Here is a 10,638-nt window from a genome sequence, read left to right as displayed (position 1 = left end):
AAAATTAGTTAGCATAAATCAGTTAAATGACGAAAAATTAGGTGTCAATTTATTTGTGACCACTCAGTGTATATGCTGTTTAAAATACAAAGACCAGAATGTCGTGCTCTAAAGATGTCATTTTTTCAAATATAATTTATCATATCTCCAGTTTTTCTTTGTATTAGTGTAAAATATTTTGTCTAAAATATTCAAGTGAAAGTGACTTCAATTTGGTAACATTTCCAACTGCGTGGCCCCATTATTACCGCAGTCTTCTAATAATGTATTTTGTTATCTCAGGATGAGTTGATGAACACAGTAGGAACTGTTTTTATTTTCATGGAATATTCACATTTCTTATAGCTGTCAGGATCTTGAGTAGAAGATTTTAGCACAATTCTATTCATCAACCTTTTATCACCTTACTTGATGTTTCTATTTCTGTTAAATATTTTGATTGACGGTTGTACATTGATTCTTAAATTGCTTGTGACACCGGCACACAACATGTATAAGTATATTTTAATGAGGCTGTAGATAGTTATGCATGGGGGCCTGGGATCATGCAGAAAACATCTGTAAGTGTGTGTGTAGGAGTGTAACTCTGAACACATCTGTAAGTGTGTGTGTAGGAGTGTATCTCTGAACACATCTGTAAGTGTGTGTGTAGGAGTGTAACTCTGAATACATCTGTAAGTGTGTGTGTAGGAGTGTAACTCTCAACACATCTGTGTGTGTGTAGGAGTGTAACTCTGAACACATCTGTAAGTGTGTGTGTGTAGGAGTGTAACCCTGAACACATCTGTAAGTGTGTGTATGTAGGAGTGTAACTCTGAACACATCTGTAAGTGTGTGTATGTAGGAGTGTAACTCTGAACACATCTGTAAGTGTGTGTATGTAGGAGTGTAACTCTGAACACATCTGTAAGTGTGTGTGTGTGTGTGTGTATGTAGGAGTGTAACTTTGAACACATCTGTAAGTGTGTGTGTAGGAGTGTAACTCTGAACAAATCTGTAAGTGTGTGTGAAGGAGTGTAACTCTGAATACATCTGTAAGTGTGTGTGTAGGAGTGTAACTCCGCTGCCGTAACTTAATATGAAATATTCGACCACTACTTCTAGATTTTCTCTATCGAGAAAAAAAAGAAACCTTGAAAAGTTGTCAACTTTTAATTGATATTTGTACAGTAATAATTAATACGGCGTGGCCTAATAAAATCCTATTAGGATACAGATCGAAAAGTTAAGGCTTCTCGCAGATATGGAAACGTTATAAAATTGATAGTTACATTATTCACTTGAAAGAAACAGACAAAGCCATTATGGTGTCATATGCCGATGACTGGATGCTGGCCTCTGCTCAGTAGTATAAAATTAGAAACGGCTACATTAGAACCTTAGAAGTCTCTCACCTGGTCGTCTGGTGAGCATAAGATGCCGTTCAGTGTTTAATATTCAGCTAGTGTTAGTTTGACTACTAATACACGATATAAATCTTATGGCAATTAATACTTTATTAGTAGTGATTGGTGATTATTTACTAATGATTTATATTTGTCTATGAGTAGTTGATATTCTCTTCGCATCGCTGTCTTGGGCTCATAATTATAGATCTGTTAATTTTTTTGTATAAGATAAGTCAATATTTCAATACATTTTCACTATCCTATTTTACAAAACTGGGTATATATATATTTTTGCTTCCATATTCAAAAGATATATCTGAAACATCCTCTGAAAAAGTACAAACATTGTTAAGGTGAAGACCAATCTGAAACTTACACTGTAATTAAATATACATTTTATACTCTCTGACTAATTTATACAATTACTCCAATTCAACACTTATGATGATCTCAGAACTCTGTAATTAACAAAGACCTTTAAAGATATTAAGTCAAACTTAAGAAATATGTTGTAGTTTTAGTTTCACTTCAAGCATATAGTTAAACCTGCTTAAGTTCAACCATTTTGCATATAAAACAAAGTACTTTTGAGGTACAGTCAAGAGATTGTTTGGTTATTATGTGAATTTGTATAATGAACACAGATTTGTACTTTTTCCACAATTTCTTTTATTAAGAGGCAGTACTTAGATTAGCATATAGTACGTAATTACATAAATTTGGTATATTCCGATTAGGTCTTAAAATTAGTTTTAGTGTTAGCATGAATAATATGAAAATAAATGTAATTTCTACAGGTTTAGAATTAATTTCGTACAAATACATCATAAGCTAAAAAGAACAATAGGTATAACATTCTTAGGAGAGTCACATCAAAACTTAATATTTTAGTTTAGATCTATTTATAATGTTTTAGAGATGAAAAGCTACATGATGGGTTATTTGCGCTCTCTCCACCACTTGTAATCGACCCTTGGCCTTTAGCATTATAACCCCTTAAACTTGTCGCCGAGTCACTGGAGAACCATGAGTTTTTTTTAATGCCTAGCTTTCGAGTATGATGGTGAAATCCTAAACATTTTGCAATACAAGCTTTACCTCAGATTTTATCCTATGTCCAAGATATCACACAAAAAACTATATCCACATAGCACAAGTTAGCAGAGATTACTTAAAAACTGTATTGACACATCAACATAATAGCGTACAAATCATTAAAAAATTTAGAGAACATAGGAAACCAGACTACTTCCGATATTCCGAGCTTGACATTCTCAAGCGACGAACAGGATGTGGCACAGCTGGATTCCTGCGAAATTATAACGATAGATACCGGGTTTCGATACCCTGGTGGGCAGAGCACAGATAGCCCATTGTGTAGCTTTGTGCTTAACTTCAAACAAAATCTCAAACAACGAAATAAAACCGTTCTCAGTTCACCATGTATAAATGATATCTATAATGACCTGAAAACGGTTTTTATTCCATCCCTTGGGAATAACAAGCTTGGTCTGCGAAACTAGTCGGGTTTTTATGTTTTGATAATTCTCCAATTATTAGTGCATTATTATGCTGGTGTTTTATTGTTATTATTATTGATGAATTTATATAAAGTACTGCTCTTTCTTTAAATACAGATTACTTGTCATGTAGAAATATGGAAACACAAATCATTTTATTTACTGTTATGGATTAAATTCACATAGTTATGCAGATTATTCTCGTATACGAGGTGTTATTTTCATCCGCAGTCCTTCTTTTGGCCGAATCACCATTTCTGCAATCAGCTGTATCTTGTCTCTTGGATCTAATGATGTCACGTTGAAGTTACGGAAGATATCTGCTATTATAACTTTTTCTTCCATCAATGCATACCTTTGGCCTATAAATATTTTCAGAAAGCACAGGCTATGTATACCGAGCAGTACTTTTAAACGTGAAGGAGTAACATAAAAGTTTTTATTTAAACCAACGTTCAGTTTAACAGTTTTTAAGACTAGAATATATATTTCTGTTAGAAGCTCTAATTAATCAGTTTTGTTCTTACAAAAGTAAAAAAAAGGAATACTTTTCATCTCTAAGTCAAGATACATTCATATAACGTGAATTGAATTATTTTATAGTTAAAATTGGTTTCAAGCAAACTATTATATGACTTTGCTGTTTATATGATTAGAAAATGTATTTTTAAGCTGGATTATCGTTTTCTCAACAAACGCACATCAGCTATATTTAGAAATAGGAACTTCAGTGTTATAAAATAATGTATTATTTAGGATTGATTACATCATAGAACTTTTTAAACTTTAAGTTAAAAAGCTAAAATCTATAACACCTTAACTAAATCAACACACATATTATCTGAGCATTAATACAGATATATTTGAGTCGTAATTTAAATTTAGAACTTTAATAATAAATTGAATAGCAATAACTAGTTTCATTTGATTAATTCCAAGTACTTATTTATATCGAATATAACAGATATTTTAAATGAGTTTTAGTAAATTATGTATATATATAAGATGTACAATCATATCTAACAATTATTAGAAAAACTATTGTATAACACGTCTAAAAATGACGGGGTAAGTACTACCACCACACCCCATAGTATACCCTAACCTCACATTTCATAGCTAATTGAAATATATAAATCAAGTTTGACCAAAGAGGCAGAAAAGTGCAGTCGAGGCAGGTAAATTCCCTCGTGAATCAATCAAAATTAAAATAATTCATGAAATGAATTCGTGGCGTATTCATAGAATAATTATGGGTAAGGATCGGTTAGATTAATAACTTTTAATATACAGAAAAACCAGTGCGTTTTGGTAACACTACGTTCCAACAGTGGCTTTTATGTCATGTTACTTAGCAACAAAAGTATAACATAATATTGCTGTTAGTCTATGTACTGAAAGTATAAAATGAAATGTAGACAACAAAACTGGAAACATATTTGTAGATTTCTTAATTTAGAGTCTCCATTGATTAAAGAGGTTTTTTTTTTATTAAAAACGTTGGTGATATAACAGAAAATACCTTAATTCAGAAACGATTTAAGTTTAAAATTGAATCAATATTTTTACTTTCATGCTAAATTTTATGCATTTGGCTCTAGGATAGGTGATCCCACACGACATCTTTACTTTAGGCTTATTATACCAAAACTCACTACACTTATACGTTTCATGCTCTCCTCCGTCACTAAAATCGTAATGGACAGACAGTAATCGAATTATTATATCTGAATAAATTCATTTTGGATTTTATGACTCCTCTTATTTCAAGAAATAAAGCGTGGCGTGACCCACACTGGCTTTTATATTGGTTAGATATTGTCTTGCTTAATTTTACTACATTAGTTCCCATTAATATACAATATTCATTATTGTTGTTAAACTTGTATTAAGGTCCTACTTCTTTTCCATTTTTAATGAATGTAAAAATCCCTGGAACATAGGAAATATCTGTGAATCATTTGTTAATCAAAACAAAAGGTCATCTTAGCCGGTTTGCGCTAAACAATTTTGTACAGAATGTATTGCTGAAAGCTTGGAAGTATTTGGCGTTTTATTAATACGAGAGTCAGAGGAAAATATATATGGAACTATTAGACCCAGTCGGACTAAAAGCTGGATCAGAAATGTTCTTGTACTCTACAAATATACAATTTGAGCGTTATAATAACGATTTGTAATCATTTTTGGACGGACACCTTTTGCGCATGACCCAAAAATACGAATGTTCTTAAGTCCTAAAATGGTGGGACCCGGCAAATGTCTAAATGTGATAAAGGATAAAAGAAATTATTACATTTATGCAATCTAGATTAACAACAACAACAACAAAACACACTAAATATTTTAAATATAAGTGATTTTTTTTTACCAATACAGTTTCTGGGACCCGCTGAGAAAGGAACGTAAGCGTAGGGATGGCGCCCTGCTACGTTTTCTGGTAGGAAACGGTCAGGATCATAAACTTCCGGATTTGGAAATATTTCAGGATCTCTATGAAGCATAAAAATAAGCAGGAAGCAAGATGTCCCTTTCGGTATATGGTAGCCATCTGGTGAACGAAACCCAAACTGAATAAATATATATATATAATTAGATGCTGTTACAGATGCTTACTATGATTGGAAAAAAGTCATCAAATTATCGAATATATAAATGGTATACTTTTTCGCACTAGAGTATAACAAAATTATCCTATGAGTATGTTTTAAAATACTTTCATTAAATATTGTTAGAATGAAACAATATAATCCCATATTCACAATACCTCGTAATTTCATTTCTATTATTTATTTGATTTAATTTCTCTTTATTAATTTTGCATATGTTGAATCATTCACACTAATTCTTTACATTTTATTTTCTATTTAATTCTCAGTACATATATAAACTTAGGTGAATTTTCTTTATCAGAAGTGATACTAATGATATTACGACATTAATGATTGCTTTTCTAAACAGAAGGTGGCGCAACTAAATTACACAGTTGTATTTTTAACGAAGTTTTGGTGTTATTAAAAACATTAATGTTGAATAGTTTCTTTAGTAGTGATAATTGCATTTAATTTTTTTATATGTTAGTTACAGACTTTAAGAAAAAGAACTGTTGAAGTAAAAAAAATATTATTGATTCAATTAATGCTCGAACGATGATGTATGTTATTTGCAGAAAAATAACTCCATGTGAAGATACTATAAAACCAAATTCTAATAAATAAGCATATAAATCAATTAAATAAACGTGGATAAACAAATCATTCAGTTAATTTAGAATGATATAAACTTAGTCAAACCATAACTATATATTTATATCTATATAACTGACACTAGATGGTGCTAAAATAAAATATGTAACAATCAAAACATTCAGACACTCGAGCGATTTCAAATAGTTGGCTATTCGGTTTCTCACATATGCCACCGTATTTTATGCATTTGAAATTCATGAACTCGTGTTAAAAACCAATATATAATAATGTATTACTTACGTATTTAATAGTTCATTATCATTGAAATTTTGTTGAAGTTTTACACTTAGAGTCTATTAAGTCACATAAGGCATTATTAAAAATACGAATTGGTCATATGTTATTTATTTATTTATAGATATTTACTTCAAAAATGTAAAGTTAAATATAAGTTTGTTCTTCTGAAATCAATTGTCTCATTGACAACCATGGAAAACCATTTATTTCGTTTACTATGTTCTTTCTAATTTTATTTTTAAGGATCATTAGAACACAAAGCATGCTTCCTCCCGCCCTGCTGTATACTTTTTGTTAGTTCCTTGAACATTTGCCACTTAGAATAGCTTTTCTAATTTAGAACAGATTTCCGATGCCTGGTTCCTTTAACATTTTTCTGTCGCCTTTCTCCAATTACAAAATCCATCGGAAATTCGCTAAGACACCTTCAGAATTCATTGATTAGGTTATCATATTGTGTCGCCGCACCATTACACTAGGGTGACAGAAAATATTGTTATTGTACTGAAGCATTTCCACTTCTAGAACCATTCAGCCTTAAATGCTGAGAGTATGGCAGAGAAGTAAAGGGACCATTTCCAGATTTGCGACCGTTACAGAAGAAGACGAATTATCTACATCAGATTCAGAGGCAGAGGGTCCCCCAACTATTTTTGGCTCTGAACCTTGTAATTCTAAGTTATTGACTGATAAATTTGACTCTAACGAAAAGGGACGGCTACATCGTCCGAATGACTTGATGAACCACAGATTTCAAGTTCAGTGCGAAGATTTGCACTTAATTTAAAAAAATAACGTAAATCAATCCTTATACTCTTTTACATGCTTCCATCAGTAATGGGATACAAATACGATTACATAGGAATGTATTCATAAATACATTCATGAATACTTTGTCAGGTAATATACAATAATGATAAAACAGCAGACGATAGGATTTCAATACTGACCTGGTTTAACCCTCTGGCCACAGGCGTCCTTTACTGCGCATGTCACGATGTTTTTAGTAAGTTTCATTCAAAGTTGAATTAAGCTACTTTTTGTTCATGTTATACCAATTAGTATGGCATAAACTCGTAGCTAATAATCCATATTCTAATATATGCAAGTTTAAAGTTCTGGATTTTTTAAGGCAATATATATAAAATCCTGAATTTTCCCTAGTGTGAGAAATGTTACTTTTTTTTTCTAGGCATCCCATCTTCTCTAATATATTTACCACCCCTCCAAGAAGTACGAACTTTAAAGTAAATTATTCATTATAATGTTGTCATCGCTCAGGCAAAGTATAATTTTCATAGCCTTCTATTTTGTTTGGTTACATAGCCATAAAATAGAAAATCGAACTCCTCTTGCCACACCCACCTGTCACATCCTCTCTTTCACGATTTGTCAATAATATTCTCTAACGTTCAATTCTATATTATTTTTAATCAATAAAAAGCCAAGATTTTCAGCTATTAAATGATGTATTATATTAGGTTGTTTTCTCTACAGAAAAGTGTTAATTTATCTTTCAGTACAGACTTCGTACCCTCAGGAAAGTTCCCGTCGGAACGAAGATTGTTCTGAAAGAGAAATTAATGTGCTGCTGATGTAATAATGACGGTCTAGAAATTTTATTAGTACAAAAGTTGACGTTTACTCTTACGATATTAAGTATTATCTAAGTAATTCAGCGAATACGAATACTTAAATTTTCCCTATTATATTATTCGAATACAAGTGCGAATACTCCAAAAGCTGTCTTTAATTTTAACTTCTCGTATTTAGTTAACTTCAAAATTATAATTTGATATTAATAATTTAATTGAAGCAGTCAAACGAACGAGGAAGCTACAGTTTTTCCACGTGAACATATGTTTCACGTTAGTTGGACGAATTAGTTATATATACTGTACTAACTGGAATAATAATATGCACCTGGAAGCGATAAGGTGAATGCATACCTGAGTTAGTGAGTATATTTATATACTCATATATTTGATCAACATAAAAAAGATCCCCCCCTTTCCAGCTCATCTGCCTATCCTCACAAGATTTTATAGATACGATGCAACTACAACATGATTAATTTTATACACATGATATTTGATAACACAAATAAAGCACACTTTTACTGAAATAGAATTACTGGTAAAGAAAACTTACTTAAACAGTTGAATCTATTTTCTACTTGACAATAAAATCATACAGAGCACTTACTGACGACGAAATCTTCTTTCAAAACCCTTCCAATGAAAGGAACTGAAGGGAAAAGACGGAGACTTTCCTGAGTATAAACGAGAGGAAGGTAAGATCAACTTTGTAAGTTAGTTTGTGTGGGAAAAGACACAAACGTAAAATACAACTAGCTTTATGATAAATAAAAACGATAAACACATTTTACATCATATATACTGAAAACAAAAAACACCAATACAAACGATAAATAATGAAGGGCACCATTAGGAGGTAACTTAAGACATTTTTATAATAGAAATCTATATCTATGTTAAAAGAACGTGGAGTAAGAACTTTGATACATCGCTCTTGGTTGGACGAATATATTACGTTAGGTTTGAATTGTTATAAACAAAACCTTAACTTTTAATAATGTTAAAATACTTTCTCAAAAATGTTAGGTTTCATAATAATAACAGTTATAAACGGTTACAATAACAATATAAGGAAGACACCAATGTGCTAATCCTACATTATGTGATGAACTATTTATTTTTATTAAGAGTCGAGCGACTTGAAAAACTATACATATTTGAAGAGTGTGAGTAAAGTTATTATATCTATTCGATGATAAGCAAACAACTGAGGCATGGACATCTCAGGCCACACTAAAATCGCAGGGGGAGAGGAGAAAATCATATTACATTTTGACAAAATATTGTGACATTCAGAAGGCAACTGCTTTCTCACCGCCCCCTAGTGGCACAGTGGTATGTCTGCGGACTTACACTGCTAGAAACCGGGTTTCGATACATAATAATACAGATAGCCCTTTGTGTAGCTTTGTGCTTAATAACAAACAACAACAGCTTTCTCACCATTCCTAAAAATACTAATCTAGAAGAGAACAAGAATTAAGTGTTTCAAAATAAAAAATAAACTAAAGTTATATGAGCAGAACTATATCCAAAGGAGAAAAAAAAAACAATAACTAAGAAGCTCTATAGTAAAGTATAGAACTGGAGCAGTCTTAGGTCAGTACACGTACAAACAAGCACAGATGTCATCCAGCAGTAAATACGAAGGGGGCTAAACGTAGGCGTTCTTAATATTCTTAGCTTAATTTTACTGAACAAAGAAATACATTTATCCATTTGGAGGGTAGAAGCAGGGTGTAAGAAGTGGCTTTATGTATGGAAAGTGTATATTTAAAAACGCCCAAATAATCCAAAAATAACAGTAAAACTTTATTGTGAATTATACCATAGTTTCATATATATTCATGCAGATGTATTACACTATATAATAACAGATACGCTTAACTTCTCGGGAATCATCCAACATCTCACTTTAGGGGTTAAAATGCTAAAATTATTGTCCTTAAATATGGTAAAAAGTGTTGCTTATTTAGCATTTTCACTCAAAGCTACACCAGGGTTATCTATAATTAGCCGTTCCTGATTTTGAACTCATAGATTACAGGGAAGGTAGCTAGTCAACAGCACCAGCAGCCAACTCTTAAGACACTTTGACTGACCAAATAGTGATCTATAATTAGCCGTTCCTGATTTTGAACTCATAGATTACAGGGAAGGTAGCTAGTCAACAGCACCAGCAGCCAACTCTTAAGACACTTTGACTGACCAAATAGTGAGATTTGACAGTCATTCTCGTTGTGCAACTATGGACCTAAGTTGTAGAGCGCGATTTTGGAGAAACGGGACGCAAATTACGAATCCTCGGATTTACACTCTGTACACACTAATCACTAGAAAACACCCGATCCAGGGAGAAATCAATGGATAATCATGGCATTTATGAATTTTAAAATAAAAAAAAACAAATGTAAATAAGCACTAAGTAATTCTCAAATCAAATTTTAAGGAATGCATGTATGAAGGATAACTTGCAAATGTAGAATTTTTTAAAATTTAAAAATTACATAACAATTATGAACATATTTTAAATGACTTGTTCATGTATTTTTGCTCTGAAGATTCATTTTACTTAATACTCCTTTTACTATGTTTCTCTATGTTCACGTAAAGGTTGAACATTCAGTGTTGTAAATATATATATTTA

The 10,638-nt window shown here is 31.7% G+C and overlaps 1 protein-coding gene across 3 annotated transcripts in view; it reads right to left on the bottom strand.

Annotated features, from left to right (window-relative positions):
* LOC106465510 (cytochrome P450 4c3-like) overlaps nt 1-10,638 on the bottom strand; it is a 66,056-nt gene that overhangs the window by 25,306 nt on the left and 30,112 nt on the right. The window contains exons 9-11 of one of the 3 annotated variants that reach the window (XM_022393834.1): nt 8,599-8,665; nt 5,280-5,459; nt 2,038-3,270 (exon numbers count right to left, since the gene is read on the bottom strand). The exons of the other annotated variants lie outside the window; for them this stretch is intronic. Of the exons in view, the coding sequence (XP_022249542.1) occupies nt 3,104-3,270; nt 5,280-5,459; nt 8,599-8,665 (414 nt within the window). The 3' untranslated portion in view covers nt 2,038-3,103. Of the gene's footprint in view, nt 1-2,037; nt 3,271-5,279; nt 5,460-8,598; nt 8,666-10,638 lie in introns of those variants that run through there. 3 annotated transcript variants of the gene reach the window in all.

This window comes from Limulus polyphemus, unplaced genomic scaffold, assembly GCF_000517525.1.
Source record: "Limulus polyphemus unplaced genomic scaffold, Limulus_polyphemus-2.1.2 Scaffold68, whole genome shotgun sequence".
NCBI classification, from domain to species: Eukaryota; Metazoa; Arthropoda; class Merostomata; order Xiphosura; family Limulidae; genus Limulus; species Limulus polyphemus.
The sequence above is the reverse complement of the archived record's forward strand: the minus strand, read 5'-3'. Positions and strand labels throughout refer to the sequence as shown.